Source organism: Puma concolor, chromosome C1 (assembly GCF_028749965.1).
Source record: "Puma concolor isolate L17-30 chromosome C1, mPumCon1.1.hap2, whole genome shotgun sequence".
Taxonomy (NCBI): domain Eukaryota; kingdom Metazoa; phylum Chordata; class Mammalia; order Carnivora; family Felidae; genus Puma; species Puma concolor.
The window spans coordinates 212,243,968-212,263,622 of NC_141674.1; the positions used below are offsets into that span (position 1 = coordinate 212,243,968).

General features: G+C 41.9%; 1 protein-coding gene across 3 annotated transcripts in view; it reads left to right on the top strand.

Annotated features, from left to right (window-relative positions):
* The first annotated feature begins 225 nt into the window (after positions 1 to 225).
* Positions 226 to 19,655, top strand: part of DAW1 (dynein assembly factor with WD repeats 1) — a 63,907-nt gene continuing 44,477 nt past the window's right edge. Inside the window, exons 1-4 of one of the 3 annotated variants that reach the window (XM_086719841.1) lie at positions 226 to 421; positions 11,684 to 11,756; positions 15,435 to 15,579; positions 17,247 to 17,305. In XM_086719841.1, the coding sequence (XP_086575967.1) occupies positions 295 to 421; positions 11,684 to 11,756; positions 15,435 to 15,579; positions 17,247 to 17,305 (404 nt within the window). In that variant the 5' untranslated portion in view covers positions 226 to 294. Of the gene's footprint in view, positions 422 to 645; positions 790 to 11,683; positions 11,757 to 15,434; positions 15,580 to 17,246; positions 17,306 to 19,655 lie in introns of those variants that run through there. The other 2 variants (XM_086719840.1, XM_025912134.2) reach the window with 2 other exon arrangements.

The following is a 19,655-nucleotide window of genomic DNA, read 5'->3' on the forward strand; positions in this document are numbered from 1 at the left end:
GGGCCACAGTGCACGCGGCCCGCACCTCGCCCTGCTGGGCCGCGCCTCTCCCCTTGTGAGGTCACCCCGACTGAGGACGCGAGGGCACCCCGTCTCTGTCCGGCCCGGGCGCCCAGGGTGCAGATTCGGACGGGAGCAACGCCGTGATCGCTGTCGTCGGCCACGCGCCCTGAAGTCCCGGTCCGCCCCCGGGAACACGCAGGCAGGTTCGGGCGCGCCCCCTGGTGGCGCCTCGTGGGGCCGCGGGCCCGGGTCCAGCCTGCGCGCCCAGCTCCTCGCGCTGGAAGCCCGCGCATGCGCGTAGTTCGCCCCGCCGCTGTTTGGCCGTTTCCATGGCTACGAAGAGCATTGACGGTGGTGGGGAGGTCTGGGAAGGAGAAAATGAAACTCAAGAGCCTCCTGCTCCGGTATTACCCTCCAGGTACCGGCCGGGCCCCTTCCGTCCTCGCGTGGGGTCCTTGGCTCTGGGAGGGTCTGGGGCGGAGGAGGCTGCGGGGACCCCAGGGGCCGGGGGGGTGTCCCCTATACGGTGATCCACGTGGGGGACAAGAAGCAGGGCACTACCCAACCTAACCCACCACTCCTTCGGTTGCTGGGCTCTGTTCCTGGACACTTTCAAAATGATTCTTTTAGGAAACCTCTAAACGTGGAAGTTACAATGCTTTTCTGGCTAGTTAGGAATGTGGCAGGTGGGGAGGGAGAAGGCCCAAGATACTGGTTTCCGGAGGGGAAGACACCCAACAAGGACGGCACTTTTCATTTTAAACGTCCCAGGATGATCACATCAAGGTATGTTGGATATGAAAAGAATGCATATTCAACAGAGCATATTACGTGGGTGACCGCATTCCAGACCACACATAGCAGTTGATCCGTGCATTTATTGAGGGCCTGCCAACGCGCACTCTGTGCCTTGGGGCTTGAAGGTCACAGCCCTTGACGCCCATGAGTTAAGGAATTTGGAAAGAAGTCCACAGGACGCTACAGTTTTAGAAAGGGATAAACTTGCCTGGTTCTCTTGTTTCATAGGTGAGGACATGGGCATCTTTGAAGAATTAAGTGAAGCCCACTGGTCACCGGCTCCTTAGGTACAGACATAGGGGAAGAACTCTTGGTTCCGGGTCAGAATTCCCGTAGAAAATAAGAAGAATATAGAATAAAAAGTCCGCAAAACTTGCTACAAAGCAAGTAGGTGACCAAATATCCTGGCCCGATGAGACCTGAATGACTTAACTTTCACCCCTTTGCTGCGGAATGGAGGTTAACATGATGAGCTCTGGGGTCATAATAACTGGCTCTCACCATATACAAATTTTGTAACGTGGGCAATTTGTTTCGAGCCATCAAGCCATTTTGGTCACCAAGTCACATGGTGACAATAACACTTCTCCCACTGGTCTCCTGACCCTTTGCAGGTGCTCTCCCATTTGTCTCTTTCCCTTCCCAGCAAACCTCCTTGGAGGAATGTTTTCCTCATTTCTCTTCTCCCGTCTGTCTGGGACTCACTCCTATCATGTTTTCACCTTCACCGCTCCATTGAAACTGTGCTTTTCAAGATCTTCAGTGGCCTCTAACATCACTAAACGCTCTGGCCACCTCTCAGTCCTACCTTTCCTGACCTGAGAGCAACATTTGATGAATTTGGCCACTCTGTCCATGTCCATTGGCTTCCGCACCTACTTTTTTCCCTCCTGCTTCATTGTCATTTCTTCTTTGTCCATCATGTTGGCTTCTCTTCCTTCTGACTTTGATGTTGGAGTGTCCCAGAGCCCTGTCCTTGGACTTTTCTGTCTATACTGGGTGATCTCATCCATTCTCAAGGTTTAAAAACCTGAGTAGTCTTGAGTAACTCACAGCCTGCCTGGTTATTCCTTTGGATATGCAATGTGCATGTCATTGAGGCATCCTATGGTCTGTCTCCTATCAGTCAATGGCAGTTTCCTTCCTCCACTTGCTCAGGCCACAACCTTGGACTCATTCTTTTCTCCCATCTTGCACACCCCACGTTTAGGCCAGTAATAAATCCTACCAGTTCACCTTTATTTTTTTATTTATTTAAAATTTTTTAATGTTCATTCATTTTTGAGAGACAGAAAGAGACAGAATGTGAGCAGGGGAGGGGCAGAGAGAGAGCGGGAGACACAGAATCCGAAGCAGTCTCCAGGCCCAAGCTGTTGGCACAGAGCCCAACGCGGGGCTCCAACCCATGAACCGTGAGATCCTGACCTGAGCTGAAGTCAGACGCTTAACCGACTGAGCCACCCAGGACCCCTTTACCAGTTCACCTTTAAAATATATACAGCTATATATACAATGGAGTATTACTTGGCAGTCAAAAAGAATGAAATCTTGCCATTTGCAACTACATGGATGGAACTAGAGGGTATTACGCTGAGCGAAATTAGTCAGAGAAAGACACATATGGTATGATTTCATTCATCTGGGAACTTTAAGATACAAAACAGACGAACCTAAGGGAAGGGAAGCAAAAACAATATAAAAACAGGGAGGGGGACAAAACATAAGAGACTCTTAAATATGGAGAACAAACAGAAAGTTACTGGAGGAGTTGTGGGAGGGGGGGATCGGTAAATGGGTAAGGGGCATTAAGGAATCTACTCCTGAAATCACTGTGGCACTACAGGCCATCTAACTGGGATGTAAATTAAAAAATAAATAATAAAGTAAAAGAAAAGAAAAGAAAATATACACAACATTCATGGTAGCAATGCCTACCATGTTTCCTGTTGTTAGTGCGTTCACCCTTGCCCCACTCCTGATTATTTTCAACACAACAGCAGGATGACTGGAGAACCTAAATCTGATCATGTCACTCTTAGGCTTGAGTCCTCCAATGGCCTTTCATTTCACTTAACGTAAAAAGGCCATGGTCTTCAAGGTCATAATCTCCAAGGCCCTACAGGCCCTTCCCTACCTTTGCCTTGGACTCCACCCTCCTTCCCCTCCAGCAAAGCTGCTCTCCCCAGTGTTCCTTGGCTGAGCTGGGCATGACCCCCACTCAGGGTCCCTGCACTTCCTCCTCTTTTGGCCTGGAATCATCTTCCCTGGACATCTACATCATCAACACTCTCATGGTTTGTGTGTGTGTGTGTGTGTGTGTGTGTGTGTGTGTGTGTGTGTGTTTAATAGCTCTGTCCTTAAAAGCAAGTACAGTGATAAAAGTGAAAGTGAGGCTTCCCTTCTAGAATTTCTAGAATTGCCAGCTTCTCCTCAAGATATTTCATAGCCTCCCCGTCTGCTTTGTTTTTTCTTAGCATGATCTCAGCTCAATATACCATGATTTTAATTTACTTATTTCCCTCGATCACCCCTGCTACAATAAAAGCTTCATGAGGTACGGGACTCTGTTTTGTTTACAACCGTATCTCTAGCACCTAGAGGAGACAGAGACTGGGGAATGAATAGACATGCAACATAGTTGTTGAGTAAATGAGTTTAATGGGGTGACATGTATTGAGTAGAAAACCTGGAGCTCCTGAAATGTGAATAAGTCAGAGAGATGATCTGTAGGGTTCGCTCCGGCTCTGAAAGTCCAGGTTCCAGCAATGCCACATTCCAGGAAGGCTGTGGTCTCCCACTGGCAACTATTGCCTTAATGATTATCTTACAGTGAAGTCATATCACTTAGCAGGTTAGACACTGAATTTCTGAATTCCAGTCTTTGGTGAGCCATACATTATATGCAAGTTTCCAAGGTACTTCTGAATAGCAGGTGGGTGTTGGAATAACATTATCAAGTGGGAAAAAAATTGCTCACCGCTGAATCATTCCCATGTTACCTTTATCCCTTCTACAGTTTTGTTTCATCGCTTAATCCCCCGATTTCCATCCTCTTACTTTCTTTTGAGTATCGTATAGGTCAGGAGCATTCCATTGTTGGCATCCATGGAATGATCTCTCTCCCTCCTAAAAGTCCATAGCAGTAATACGGCTAATCAAACATGGGCATTCTCTTTTTATCTTATTCATTGATTCATAAGCTCTTTGCTTTGTGAAGAGTGGGTGTCCCATACGTGCTTTTCACCTGACTCAGGCATCACAGCCATTGTCTTTTACTTCTTGTGTGTAGGCCTCTGGTGTTTTGGGTCAGGAGAAGGAACTAAATAAACATTAATAAAACTAGTTAAGGGGCGCCTGGGTGGCTAAGTCGGTTAAGCGTCCAACTTTGGCTCAGGTCATGATCTTGTGTTTTGTTGGTTTGAGCCCCGCGTGGGGCTTTGTGCTGCCAGCTCAGAGCCTGGAACCTGCTTCAGATTCTGTGTCTCCCTCTCTCTCTCTCTCTCTGACTCTCCCCAGCTCGCACTCTTTCTCTCTGCCTCTCAAAAATAAATAAAAGATGTTAAAAAAAAGCCTAGTTAATATTCTGGGCACTTTAAAGGTCTTTGTTGGTTGAATGTGATCTGAGTAAGGAATGCTCACATCTTTTAAGGCTTAGCCTTTGAGAACATTGCAGAATTTGGGGGGTAGCAGCTTCTTCGATGTTTTGGGAATCATGCCTATTACACGAAAATGCACAACCAGGGGCAGATCAAGAAGACTAAGGTACTGTGGGAAACAGTCACTGAAGAACCACATGTACTCCTGGAGCATCTTTGTCTGTGTTCTGCTTGACCTCTTCACTGCGCACCACCCAGCCTCTGGCTCATACGGGAACTCAGTGGTCATGGGAGGGGTGAGCATTTGACCTTGGTGTTTTGTCTCAGTGAAATAGTCCAATGCGCAGGTTTCAGATGTTGCCCTTTGTTTTTTAGATCCACTTGTATAGTAACCAACTAATTTTTAGTAGTCAACTTAAAGACCTAACCTTTTTTTATTTTATAAGAAACAAGATAGTTGTGAATAAAGAACACAGAATTTTGTGCATTTGCTGCAATTTTTTAGTGCATTCCCTTAGGATATAGATTATGCTGTGTGGGCTGTCAAGTGCTAATTTTTTTTTTTTAACGTTTATTTACTTTTGAGAAAGAGAGAGAGTGCGTGCTTCTCTTCCCCCAACAGTGCACATGAGCAGGGGAGGGGCAGAGAGAGAGGGCGACAGAGAAGCCCAAGCAGGTCCTGCACTGTCAGAGCAGATCCCAATGTGGGGCTCAAACTCACGAACCTTGAGTTCGTGAGCTGAGCTGAAGGCATTAAATTGATAGCAATTTGGTAGGTTTTATAGTTCTGTATCTTATTTGACTTCTCAAATAACCTTTCAGGGATTTTGATCTTCAGGACCTGATGTTCTACTAATGTTAATCTCTGTCATTTTTCTTCCTTTTTCTCCATGTTCTAATTTTTCTCCTACTTTTTTCTTTCCTTTTCCTCCGACTTTTTTTTTTTTAATTACAGAAGTAGTATTTACTATTAACAAAATTCTGAAAAATACATGAAAGGTTAGCTGAGATCGTGCTCAACTCACTGAAGGTGTGACGGGCCCTGGAAGAGAGCCACCTGATATGTCTACCAACAGGAAGTGAGAATACCTGTCCCGAACCTTGCTAATATTTAGTTAGTATTGTCAATCTTTGCAATATTGCTAATCTGATGAGTAAAAATTATATCTGTTGTTGCATTTTGTGTTTCTTATTAATGGAGTTGGGTACATTTTAGTTTGGTCTGTTTATTGTTTTTTTCTGTTTGCAAATTGACTATTCATGCCTTTTGGCCATTAAAAAAATATTTTTAGGCTCCTATATATTAAGTTCTTCAGGTTTTGCATTTAGAGTTGAAATTTTTTTGCTGGCTATGATTTGTCTTTAACTTTGTGGTATCTTCTCTTGCGAGAAGCTTCAAATTTGGCTTCAGACAAATGCATCGGTTTTTCTTTTTTAGGCGTTAAGTTTCACATCATACTTAAAAAGCCAATTACATACACTAAGATGTAAATATGTTCTAGTATTTTGATCATTTTATAGTTTGTTTTTAATATTAAAATTTCTAATCCGCCTAGAATATGTTTTTGTATATTGTAGAAATCCAATTTTACCAATTTTTCCAAAATCCAACTGCTTATTACATCATTATTTATTGAATAATTTATTCTTTCCCCATTAATTTAAAATATTACCATCACTTCATTTTTAAATTCCCATATATAGATGATTCTCTTATATTGATCCAATTTTGTGTCAGAACTGCACTTTATTGTTTTATAGTTTGTGGTAAATTTTCAAATTTACCATAGAATCATTATCATTACTTTAATTCATCGATTAATTTAACATCTTTATAATATTGCATTTTCTCATCTAGAAATGTGTCTCTCCATTTCATCACAATTTTCTTTTATGTTCAATAGTACAAAACATTTAAAATAGTACAGCCAGGCCTTGTACATTTGTTGTTAATTTTATATTTATATTGCGAATTTGATCTTTCCTTTTCTTGAATCTTCCCTTGTCAATGTATCTAATTCTTACTTCCAATCTTAGCTTCTTGTATTCTATTTTTCTTAAGCTCTCTTAAATCCTTTCCAGAACATATGGCATACAAATAAGATTTTAGAAAGATTTTGACAGTGTTATGACATCCATATTTTGTTGAAAAAGTTAGTGTGGAACATGAAGCCTCTTTTTACACTAAGGAAACAACAGTATTTACAGTGGTTGGCTCTCCACTGGATCCTTTCTTTTTTTAATTTGTTAAGTTTGCTTCTTAGAGTCTGGCTTCAGGTCTTTGATATGAAAGAATCACTTCTTGGGGAAAAGAAACCAAATAAAACTGAATCAAACCAGCCTGTTAGGTACAGCTGTTTGCCTGCTGGGTCTTGCTGTTCTGGGCAGTTTGTTGTTGTTGTAGTTGTTCGGTTATTAAAAGCATTTGGAATGATTTTTCGGTTACAAAATGTTACCCTTCATTACACAACGGCTGCTCGGGTTTGCCTACTTAGTTGTGGCAAATCCATGAAGCCGACTGTGTGAAAATGAGCTTCTCCTGAGACTGTAGCTGTGCAGTTGGGTGAGTGGTCATGTCTGACACTGAGGAACAGCTCTCCAGGAGAAACAGGATTGAAGAGAAAGATCCTGGACTTGTGGGAGGTGCAGGCGAGATATCAACATGTGTGGAACTCAGAGGAGGTCTAGACGGGAGTGTTATTTTTGGCATTGATGGCAGTGAAAGCCATGAGGATAGGTGAATTTATACAGAGAAAAAGACTGGCACCCTAAATCAGTAGTTCAAGGTCAGGCAGAAGAGATCAGTAAAGGAGAAACGGAAAATAACAAAGTGGAGAAAAAGATGGAAGGATTTCATAGAAGCCTATTGAGGATAGTATTTGAAGGAGGGACATGGTCATCGTGCCAATTATTTCTGAAAGTCCATGTGTCATAAAGACAGGGACTGTTAATTGCATTAAGCTGTCTGGAGACACTCATCCAATCATCTGTCTGTTAGTTCACGTATTCAACAAGCACTGTTTGGACAGTTCCTGTGTACCAAATTTCATGGTAGACGCTAGGGGTGAAGAGAGGCAGACCCAGGAGACCATAGTCTAATGAGTCAGATGTTGCCAGGACAGAAGATAGAAAGACGGTAAAGACAATGAAGTAGGCAGGCACCATGGAGGGAGAAATGGAAATCACAGAGGGGAAGTAACGTCAATCCATTTGACAGTGTTGTTTGTACTTGAAACTGGCCAAATCATGCACTTACTGTGCGGAAACCATCACGACTCATTCCAGGGAGGGTCCTCCTGGGAGTTTGAAGAAGCAAATAGTTTCCTTCTCAAAGGTGTCACAATCTCACTGGGAGAAGGCATCGATGCAATTTAAGTAATACAAGCTGACTATGTCGGATATGTCGCAAGGCAGTATTTGATTAATCGTTAGGTAATAAGCACTACTTAATGAGTTTCTATATGCCAGGAGCTTTATGTACGTATTCTTTAATTTCAACCAGCAAACTGAAGGTATTCTCTACAGATAAGAAAAGTGGGATATAAAGGGATTACTTTACTAGTATCATGAAGTGAGTAGGGAATCGAGCTGGAGCTCAAACCTGGACCTCTTTGATGCCAAGCACATGCCTTTTCAACCCTGCCACACTCCATTTCAATGGTGTAGTGCTTTGGAAAGCAAATACAGTGTTTTGATAGAATTTCCTATTTTCTCTTGATCTGAAATGCTTCAGAAATCCTATCTTTTATATCAAATATATCTGATAGCAGGGATTCTCAAATTGTAACAGGACCCTTGGGGTCTCTTGCACCCTTTCAGTGGGGTCTCAAGGTCAAATCTCTACATAATAACAGTCAGATACCATCTGCTTTTTTCGCTGTACTGACATTTGCCCTACTCGTACAAAAGCAAGGGGAGGTGAAACTGCTAGAAACTTACTACAAATCAGGCGGTGGGTGGCCACAAACTCTCAGAGTGGTCATTGTATTTCTCACTGACACACACTGGCACAAGGAAGAAACCCCCTCAGTTTCACGTAGGAATGTCCTTGATGAAACAGTAAAGCTCACTAATGTAGTGAGACACTGACATAGGAGTACTTGCATTCTGGGTGGTGAAATAGAAAGTACCCATTAAACACTTCTGCACGGTAGTGTTCCATAGTGGTTTTGAGGAAAACACCGTGCGATCCTTTGAGCTGAGAGATGAACTAGCCATTTTCTTCACGGAGCACCATTTTTACCTGAAGGACTGAGAAGCAAATGTAGCTTTCAGACCCGGACATTTCGGAGACATTTTGCTTGAAAAGGGGCAAAGTGAGCCTGAAACTTACAAGCAAAACTGTCAGCATTTCTTGCCAGTGACAAAATTTGAGCTTTCAAGCAAAAACTAGAATTTCAGAAAACTTGTATCTACCTCCATGAGCTGGGTAGCTTACCAACACTAAAAGAGTTTTCTGATGATAGATGTTGGTAGTGATATTAACAAATGTGATTGGGGGGGGATATTGTATGATTATATACGTCAACATTTAGAAGATGTGCATAACTCGGTAAACTAATATTTTTCAGATGTCTGGTGCGTGGTTTATAAACCATACATGAATAAGATATCCTTTGAACATGCGATATAGACCAGTGGATTTTAACGTAATGTACGCAGAGTTAATTGATGTGGTTTCAGATTCTGTATTGCAACCATTCTTTATGAATTAACACTTGTTAAGTTTTAATGTAATATTAAAGAAGATTATCCATGATTACTAGAAAATGCAGTTAAAATATTTGTCCCTTTTCCAACTGCATATCTGGATATGACCAGATTTTTTCCCATATACTTCATCTGAAATACCATGTAGCAACAACTTGAACGCAGAAGCAGAGATGAGACTCCAGCTGTTTTTATTTATTTATTTTTTATTAAAAAATTTTTTTTAATGTTTATTCATTTTTGAGAGACAGAGACAGAGCACAAGCAGGGGAGGGACAAAGAGAGAGAGGGAGACACAGAATCCGAAGCAAGCTCCAGGCTCTGAGCTGTCAGCACAGATCCCGCCGTGGGGCTCGAATTCACAAACCGTGACATCATGACCTGAACTGAAGTTGGATGCTTAACCGACTGAGCCACCCAGGCGCCCTGAGACTCCAGCTGTGTTTAGTTAAGCCAGATATTAAAGAGATTTGAAAAGTGTAAAGCGATGTTACTTTTCTTGGTTATTTCTATAAAATATGTATTTACATTAACATGATATGACTTTATTATTGCTATTTTAAAACAGTTTAATACAGAATTTAAATTTTCTCAATTTTAATGCGGAAAATATTACAGAAATAAAATTTCTTTGGCCTCCTCAATAATTTGGAGAATGTAAAGTGGTCCTAAGGCCAAAACTTGTGAGATCCACTGGCCCACATTTATAGAGGTAGTACAATAAAGTGGTTAAGAGGCTCTGTTCAGGTCCCCCCCCCCCTCCAGTAACTTATCTTTCTGTTGTTCAGATGGAATATAGTCTATTGATCTGTCTTCAAGTTCACTGATTCTATCCTTTGTCCTCTCCATTCTCCTATTGAACTTATTCAACAAGTTTTTCACTTTGTCCTTTGAATTTCCAGTTACATAATACCCATTTAGTGTGTTTTAAAAACTTCTATTTTTCTGAGATTTTTAAAATTTCGTTCATTTGTTTCAAGTGAATTTGCAAATGGTTGCTACAGCATTTTTGACCTCTCCTTTAAAATCCTTGTCAGATATTTCCAGCCTCTGATTCACCTCCATGTCTGTGTTCATTGATTATCTTTCTCTGGTTCTTGGTGTGAGAGGTGATTTCCTATGGTATCCTGGCTATTGGGGTTTGTCGATGGTCTTTTCCTGTTTATTGTATCCTGGACATTTTGGTTCTTATGTTAGCAGACTCTTGATCCTATCTGAATCTACTTTGGCAGACAGTTACCACGTTTAGATTTAGCGTAGAAGTTCTGGTCTACTTTGTGGGCTTTAGTTCCAATGGCAGCTTAGTGTTTTGAGCCCTTGCAATGCTCTTCCAGTCTGCTTTGTTCTTCTGATGCTGCTAAGGCCCTACTCAGTTCCAGCTGGTGCCACCTGCAGGGTAGGAGGTACTTCCCAGGATGGCTGGTCTCACTGAGTGACCTTCTGGGGGTGGGGAACAGGACTCTACCTGGTTACACTGCTGGTTGAAATGCAGGAAGACACTTGCTTTGTCGCCTGGTTGTGGAGTGGGGTCTGGGATATCCCAGGACTTCACTGCCGCCCCCTTTGCAGGTGGATGAGACTGCCCACCAATGGCTTGGTTGTGGAGTGGGGTCTGAGCAGTCTGGGGCCTTCTCTGTCTCTGCTGCAGAGAGATAAGATAGTGCCCAGGGGCCCCAGCTGAGAAGCCGAGGTCGAGGACACCTGGGGCTTTGTCGCTGGGCTGCTGCAGGCAGATCAGAGCACTGCTGGGGCCCAGCTTTGCAGGAGAACTGGGGCAGCCCCGGGCTTCCACGGAGGGAATCAGACTGCCTAAGGGGCCCCAGCTGTGGAGCAGGGCTTAGGGCTCCCCATGAGTTTGTTTGTTTGACTTCCTTCTCCTGGTCCTCTGGCCACAGAGAGCAAGCTTTGCTGCGGCTCGGTTTTTGTTGGCTGTGCTCTTTGGTGGTTCTGGGCAGCAGGTCAAGCTCCTCTCCTGTTGAGGGACACGTGGGAGACAAAAAGAAAACCCAGGGGACTCACCATGCTGTGATTCCTCAAGTCCTGAGGCCTCTGGCCGGTCCACCTTCTACCCAGTTTGTGATTATTTTAGCATCGCCTGTTGAAGACTTTCAAGGGTATGTAGCTGTATTTAGAGGAAGGACTAGGGAAAAGCGAGTTCACACAACCGTGTTTTAAAATCAGACATCACTGCATTATGTTTTATGCTGAGAAATTTTCATTTTTTAATTATTTACTTTTGAGAGAGAGAGAGAGAGAGAGATAGACAGACAGACAGAGCCTGAGTGGGGGAGGGGCAGAGAGAGAGGGAAACACCGAATCCGAAGCAGGTTCCAGGCTCCGAGCTGTGAGCACAGAGCCCGACACGGGGCTTGAACCCACGAACCGGGAGATCATGACCTGAGCCGAAATCAAGAGTCGGACACTGAACCGACTGAGCCACCCAGGCGCCCCGGATGCCGAGAAATTTTACAAACTAAAAAAATAGAGGTGAAAAAAAGGTTACGGCAAAGTAGACTAACTTCTGATGTTGGCGTGTCATCCCCAGTGTCTTACACCACGTTTGTTTATTTTTACAGGAATTATGTTGGAATATGAAACGAGTGGAGAACTGAAGACCAAATGCATTGATTTGCTCAACCTCAGTCCCAGGTAAACCCGCCATGTGGTGCAGCCTGGGTTTCCGAGCCAGATTTGTTATTGACAAACGCTGGCGCAGGGCCGGGTATGGAAGGGCTGCGTGGACTCACCGTGCAGTGCTCAACACATGTTCTGCGGTGTATTGTTTCCTGCTTGCTTCAGTGAGACCTGCTGGAGGGCCTTGCTGGGTGAGGACGAGGTGGGAAAAGGATCGTCCGTCTGCCCTTTGTTTTTCTTCCTAAATACACCTGTTGTTGTTTTTAATCTTTTGGGTTAGAGCAGTTTTAGAAAGCTGTAAAGACAGGAGCTCCCCCACGCCCCATGCCCCGCATCCCAGAGTCTTAACTTCGTAGATTTGTGTGGTGCGTTGGTCAGAGTTAATGAACCGGTATTCACACATTATTACTAACGAAAAGACCATATCTTATTCAATTTTACTTGTGTTTTGTTGTTGTTGTTGTAGTTGTTGTGGTGGTTTTGTTTTTTGCGTCATTAGCTTTTTCTCGTCCGAGATCCCACATTACATTTCACTGTCAAGTCTCCTCAGGCTTGTGGTGGTGGTGACAGACTCTCAGACTTCGCTTCTTCTTGATGACCATTTAACATTTTTGAGGAATGCTGGTGATTGGAATTTTAAGAATAGTACTGAGCCTGTTATTTCCCTGGTAGACAAACATCTCACGGGGCTGACTGTATTCTGCTCCCCTCATTAACTGTCATGGGGCAGAAGTGGGAGGACCCCATCTTTGTCTCCAAAGCTTGTTGTGCGCCCAGAGGAAATCCTCTTGTGAGGGCATATTGCCCAGAATTCATTCCCTTTAGGAAATCCTGTGCAAAACTAAGAAAAAAAAAAGTCATCCTCTGCAAAACTCCACTTCAAAAGACAGGATCAGATCAGTGATTATCCTGTGGGAGCCCAGGCTCAGATAAGGTGAAGATATTTTGAGTGGAAGAAAATTGTAAAGCGAAACAAAAATGCCACGATATGTGTTTCAGAGTTGTGGGCCAGCGAAATAAGCGACTTTCCACTGTGACTGACCTGCTTGGCCATGATTAGTGGAGCGGAGACAGACACGGGCAGCGAAGAGGACCTCTCACAGAACCACAGTTAGATAGTAATGAGCTGCTCTCCAGTTTGAAACCTCTCTCATGGCCACGGCCACTTGAGCGGTCTGGAGTCTGTGGTGAGGACCGGTCGTGGCTCGGATGGTGACGGCCCAGGTAGAGTTCATTGCCACTGCCAGGTGACCCCACAGAGAAGGCGGTCAACTGTTTGCTTTTTAATCAAAGAAGAAATGGTGGCAAAGATAAGGCATCGAATGTCATCACAACAATCATTGCTCTATCTATTTTTCGGGGGAGACAAAGTCTCAGATCAAGTCACGATTTTCGGTTCTTTTTGTAACTGGCACATATCACTGGTAAGTGTGATTCCGCCAGCATGCTGAAAGTCCCTTTGTTAGACATTCATTTATTTAGTCTGTAACGATGTTTTGTGCACCACCTCCATGCAAAGTTCTAGGTTAGGTTCTGTAAGAGGTTCTAAAGATATTAATCTTAATCCCTACCTCAACGAATTTATTGTCTAGCTTACTAGAGAAACGACTTGTATAAAACATGAGTGGCACAGATAAATGTCTATATGAGAAAATATCTTGCAGGTAGAGATTCAGAAAAATACAGATTTTGTATTTAAAAAACTGTAGATCCTTGGGGCGCCTGGGTGGCTCAGTTGGTTAAGCGTCCGACTCTTGATTTCGACTCAGGCCATGATCTTAGGGTTGGTGAGACCGAGCCCCGCATCAGGCTCTGCACTGACAGTGGGGAGCCTGCTTGAGATTCTCTCTCTTCTTCTCTCTCTGCCCCTCCTCCATTCTCAAAATAAATAAAATCAACATTAAAAAGAAGTGTAGATCCTGGGGAGCGTAGTCATCCTATGTAGTGAATAAATGTCTCAAAGTAAAAAAGAGAAAGGACGGATCTTATTTCTAGTTCTGCTCAAGAAGCTGAGTGAATTCTGCATATAAAAACATTTGCATGACATGGGGCACACTCGAGTTACTGTATTAGAATTAGAAGTAGAATTCCACAGGGTTGGGATGGACAGATTAAATATCTGGTTAATTTAGACCTTGCTGGGAAATCTGTTTTGCTTTACAACATTTGTTGGAAACCTTTCCAAGAGGCATTATTATCTTTCTAATTCTTACGAAAGTATAACTCCTTTGACAACACACTCTGGAAATTCATCCAACTCATCATTGTAAACTGTCTCTGATTCATTCCTGTTCTAAATATTCACTCCTATTCCGATAGATTGTATTTCTTGAGAGCCGAGATGACATCTTTTACACTCCTCCCAGGGCCCAACCGTAGTAGGGACTCAGTAAATGTAGGTGGGATGAATCGTCTTCTAACTCAGTCCCTTACACAAGACTGGAGCTCAGGAGATGTTTATTTACGAAGACCAAGGCCTGCTTATCAGAGTTTGCATTTCTGGGCAATAGAGGCTGAGACGGAGGCAAGTGGGTGAGAGGTTTATTGGGAAGTGACATCTATGACAGACGGGATGGAACAAGGCTCAGCACGAGGAGCCATCAGCCACGATGACGCAGAGGTGATGACATTTTCTGCCAAGCCCACGAGGGAGCTCCAGAGTAAAGCTCATTGGCGAGAGTCGCTTGCGGGGCAGAAATGGCCAGGCTAACCTTGGGCTCAGGCCTGGGCTCGGGGCCGCTGGGGAAGAGCATGCCTCGGGCTCCCATGCTGAGGTGGATCCCGAAGGAGCGGCCGTTGGAGACTGTCAGCTACCTAAACACCTGCCCCCCAGCGGGGCCCCGAGTCCTTTCTTGAAGGGAGGGAACTGGACAGTACATCTTCGAGACATGTTCGTGACATGTTTTGCAGAATGACCCCATTTTGGATGCTTTGTGGCTTATAGACGCTATTCTTTGTCTTGAACAATTATTATTCTGGGCTGGCAAAATTTACCAGAATTGCTACAGGTTATTTGAATACGGAGGGAAGCCTCGAATCTGCACATCCCCAAGCAGTTCTTTTTTAAGAAAATGATGTTGTAGCCCGTAAGAATTATTAATGATAATCATCATCATTCTCTGAGTGTTCATTTTTTGGTTCGCTACTTGCTCCTTCCCTAAAAAAAGTATTTCAAAGTTAACCTTTTTCAAATCTCAGTTTCTTCATCACCAAAGTAATTATGATAAAAGCGTTATATTAGAGGATTGTTGTAAGATTAAACAAGAAAGCATATGGAAGGCACAAAGTATAGTCGTATCGGGAACATTCTGTATATGTTCATTAAAGAGACAAAGGAAAAAAAAAAGAAAAAAAAAGAGACAAAGGAAGCAGGAAAAAAGTAAAGAGAAAGAGCTCAGTCTGCACTTGACCTTCTTAGGTAAGCAAATCAATATCCTTGCTCCCCTTTCCATGGGGAAGTCACAATAAATGAAGAATCATCATTCTGAAGAACCCAAGCCACTTTCAGGCAGACTTGATTTCTTTATTGATTTGTATCCCACCCCCCACCCCCCAGAAATCTCTTAGTAAAGCTGATGGTGTTTTTACATTTTATAAATGGGCTTCATAAATGCAATGCATGCTTCATGGGTTGCGTGTGTGTGTGCAAATTTTGGTATAGAAAATAGTAACTTTTGTGTGTGGGAATTTCAGTACTGACGTCAATGCCTTAGTAGAGGAGATACAGAAAGCGGAGCCGGTAATCACAGCTTCACGATCAGACCAAGTAAAGTTTTTACTGCGGAGATTACAAGACAAACTCAGGCAGCACAGCAACCACCAATTCTATCTTTTTAAGGTAATGCATGTTTTAAAATGACCAAATAGAAGAACTTCAAAGAATTGGTTGACATCTGATCAATCTGAGATAAAATGCAGATTATATTTTCTCTTTCCCTTGGTGTCTCATATATATTTGCCAAGACTAAGTCTCAGCAAATGTTTATTTACTGACTGAATGAAACTGAAACGTGTTTCTCAAGAGAAGTTAAAAAAAGATTGGTAGTAAGTTTAGCTATTCTTTACGATGTTCCATTTAAAGGATGACCATTAAGGTAGCTTCAAGTTATTGAATAATTGAAGTTTCTTTTCAGTTGGAGTAACATTAAGAAGTTCTGTTTCATGGAATATCAATACCTACTATTTTCTGCTTCCATGTGAACTAAACTATATTTCAGGAAATTATTTATTGATACGGCTTATATAATAATTTTAATGCAATGTAAATGTGCCTATTTTTCTCTATAGTTTTCTCGATGATTAAATTCAAAGTATAACAAATGTAGTCAATTACTCAGGAATAGCTTTTAGTTTTTCTTAATTATTTAACAATATTTAATAGTTTATCCTAATATTGCTTCATATCACACTGGTTTTCTTTTTATGATTTAAATGAATTTTGAAGAAATGCCATTGTTATCAGGACACCTGCGTGGCTCAGTCGGGTGAGCATCCGATTTATGCTCAGGTCATGATCTCACAGTTCATGAGTTCGAGCCCCGCGTCGGGCTTTTTGCTGTCAGCTCAGGGCTTGGAGCCTGCTTTGGATTCTGTGTCTCCTGCTCTCTTTGCCCCTCCCTTGCTCGCTGTTTATCTGTCTCTATCTCTCAAAAAGAAATAAACATTAAAAGATTAAAAAGGAAATATTATTATCTATATATTTGGCATATTCTGTCTCATAAAAAAATTACATCTTTTGTAGTCATCCCTTTAATGTATTATTGAAAGATGAGGAAGTTATTCTTGTAATATTTATTTTTCCAGCAGGTGGCACTATTTAACTTCAAATATCAGCTCTATAACTAGAGTGACCTTGCAATTTATCTTCCAATGGGAACATTTTTGATAGTGAAAGCAGACACTGTTGATAATTATGCCCCCGCAGCAGACGTAACTGGGACTGTCCCAGCCTAGCCAATCACTCCATCTGTAAACAGACTATCCAATTTATGTATGTTCGTTTGATAAATATTAAGGTATCCACTCTGTGCTTGACAGTGTAGGAATTGAAAGATAAATGAAATAAGAGCCATTCTGACTCTAGAGGAGCGTTAGGATTCCAGAAGTATTAATTAATTGTAAAATCTGCATTTGAAACGTATTTAGTGTATTTCCTCTATATGCTTTTTATGCCTATGGACAAAATCATGTGCAATATTTAAAAGACAATATTATAAATTAATGCTATTTGGTATCTTATTTAATAGCAGTAATTTATCTTAAAAGCCATTTCATGGAAAACACAGATCCAATATTGTTTTTGTAATTATGTTAACTACCAAATGTTTTATTGGTCTTAATGGTAGGAGATACGTAGTTTTTTCTCTTCTGCTCAGATAGTGAATATTGTCCACTTATTATGTATAATTAAGATAAACTTGAATATCTTCCTTGGTTTGAAATTAAAATTAATGATTTAAACTCTTTTTTTAAGTTTAAAACAAATGCTGTTTTCTTTCATTGAAGGTTCTCAGAGCACATATACTGCCATTGACTAATGTTGCACTTAATAAATCGGGGTCTTGGTAAGTTTCTGTTATTTATTTAAAACTTAAAATTTTTAAAATTTTAAGTGAAAAAATTATTTATTTATTTTCTTGCACCCAAAGTCGAAAAGTTGCTTTTATTTTATTTAATTTTTAATTTTATTTGAATCCAAGTTAGTTAACATATAGTGCAATAATGATTTTAGGAGTAGAGGTTAGTGATTTATTACTTACATATAACACCCAGTGCTCATCCCAACAAGCGTCCTCCTTAGTCCCCCTCACCCATTTAGTCCATCTCCCCCAGCACCCCTCCAGCAACCCTCAGTTTCTTCTCTGTATTTGAGAGTCTCTTATGGTTTGCCTCCTTCTGTTTTTATCTTGGTTTTCCTTCCCTTCCCCTATGTTCACCTGTTTTGTTTCTTACATTCCACATATGAGTGAGATCATACGCTATGTATCTTTCTCTTATCTTTCTCTGACTTTTTTCACTTAGCATAATACACTCTAGTTCCATCCACATTGTTGCAAATGGCAAGATTTCATTCTTGTCGATCTGTAATATTCCATTGTACATATAAACCACATCTTCTTTATCCATTCATCAGTCAGGGGACATTTGGGTGCTTTCCATAATTTGGCCATTGTTGATAGCGCTGCTCTAAACACTGGGGTGCATGTGCCCCTTCGAATCAACATTTTGGTATCCTTTGAATAAATACCTAGTAGTGCAATTGCTGGGTCATAGGGTAGTTCCTTTATTAATTTTTTGAGATGAAAAAAATATTAAAAAAATTATTAGACTTTATTATTTATAGTGGGTTTTAGGTTTACAGCAAAATTGAGCAGAGGGTACAGAGATTTGCCACATACGTCTGGCCCCCACACACCCTCAGCTTCTTTCACTGGCATCTTCCCCCAAGGATTGTGCATTTCCTACATTTGATGGGCCTACATTGACCAACACATCATTATCACTCAAACTTCATAGTTTACATTAGGGGTTGCTCTTGCTTTCTTTCATTCTATGGGTTGACAAATGTTTAATGACAGATCTCTACCATTAAGGCATCACACAGAGCAGTTTCTCTGCCCTAAGGATCTTCTGTGCTCCATCTATTTATTTCTTTTTTTTTTATTTCTTTTTTTTATTTTTTTTTCAATGTTTATTTATTTTTGGGACAGAGAGAGGCAGAGCATGAACGGGGGAGGGGCAGAGAGAGAGGGAGACAAAGAATCGGAAACAGGCTCCAGGCTCTGAGCCATCAGCCCAGAGCCCGACGTGGGGCTCGAACTCCTGGACCGCGAGATCGTGACCTGGCTGAAGTCGGACGCTTAACCGACTGCGCCACCGAGGCGCCCCTCTATTTATTTCTATATATCCCTTCCTTCCTTCCTTCCTTCCTTCCTTTCTTCCTTCCTTCCTTCTCCCTCCCTCCCTCTCTCCCTTCCTCCTTCCCTCCCTCTCCCCCCCCACCCCGCTCCCTTCTTGTCTCTATTTTAGAGAGAGAGCAAGTGATCAGGGGAGAGGGGCAGAGAGAGGGAGAGAGAATCCCAAGCAGGTTCTGCCCTTCCAGGACAAAGCTGGATTCGGGGCTTGATCCCATGACCCTGGGATCATTACCGAGCTGAAATCAAGAGGCAGACACTCAACCAACTGAGTCACCCAGGTGCCCCTCTATATTTCCCTTTCTATTCTTCATTTCTAATTTTTAACAACCAAGGATAAATTTTTTTAAATAAAATTGTATATATATTTAAGGTGTACCACATGATTTGATGTACATACACATAGTGAAATAATTGTTGCAGTCAAGCTAATTAACATATTATCTCCTCACAGTTACCACTTTTTGTGTGTGTGAAGAAAGCACTTGAAATCTATTCTTTTAGTGTATTTCCAGTATTCAAGCCAGAATTATTATTTTATTTTATTTTTTATTTATTTATATTGTAATTTACATTCAAGTTAGTTAGCATATAGCACAATAATGATTTCAGGAGTAGAATCCAATGATTCATCCCCTACGTATAACACCCAGTGCTCATCCCAACAAGTGTCTTCCTTGATGCCCCTTGCCCATTTAGCCCATCCCCCCACCCCAACCCCTCCAGCAACCCTCAGTTTGTTCTCTATATTTAAGAGTCTCTTGTGTTTTGTCCCCTCCCTGTTTTTATATTGTTTTTGCTTCCCTTCTCTTATGTTCATCTGTTTTGTATCTTAAATTCTACATATGAGTGAAGTCATATGATATTTGTCTTTCTCTTACTAATTTTGCTGAGCATAATACACTCTAGTTCCATCCATGTTGTTGCACATGGCAAGATTTCATTCTTTTTGATTGCCAAGTAACGTTCCATTGTGTGTGTGTGTGTGTGTGTGTGTACA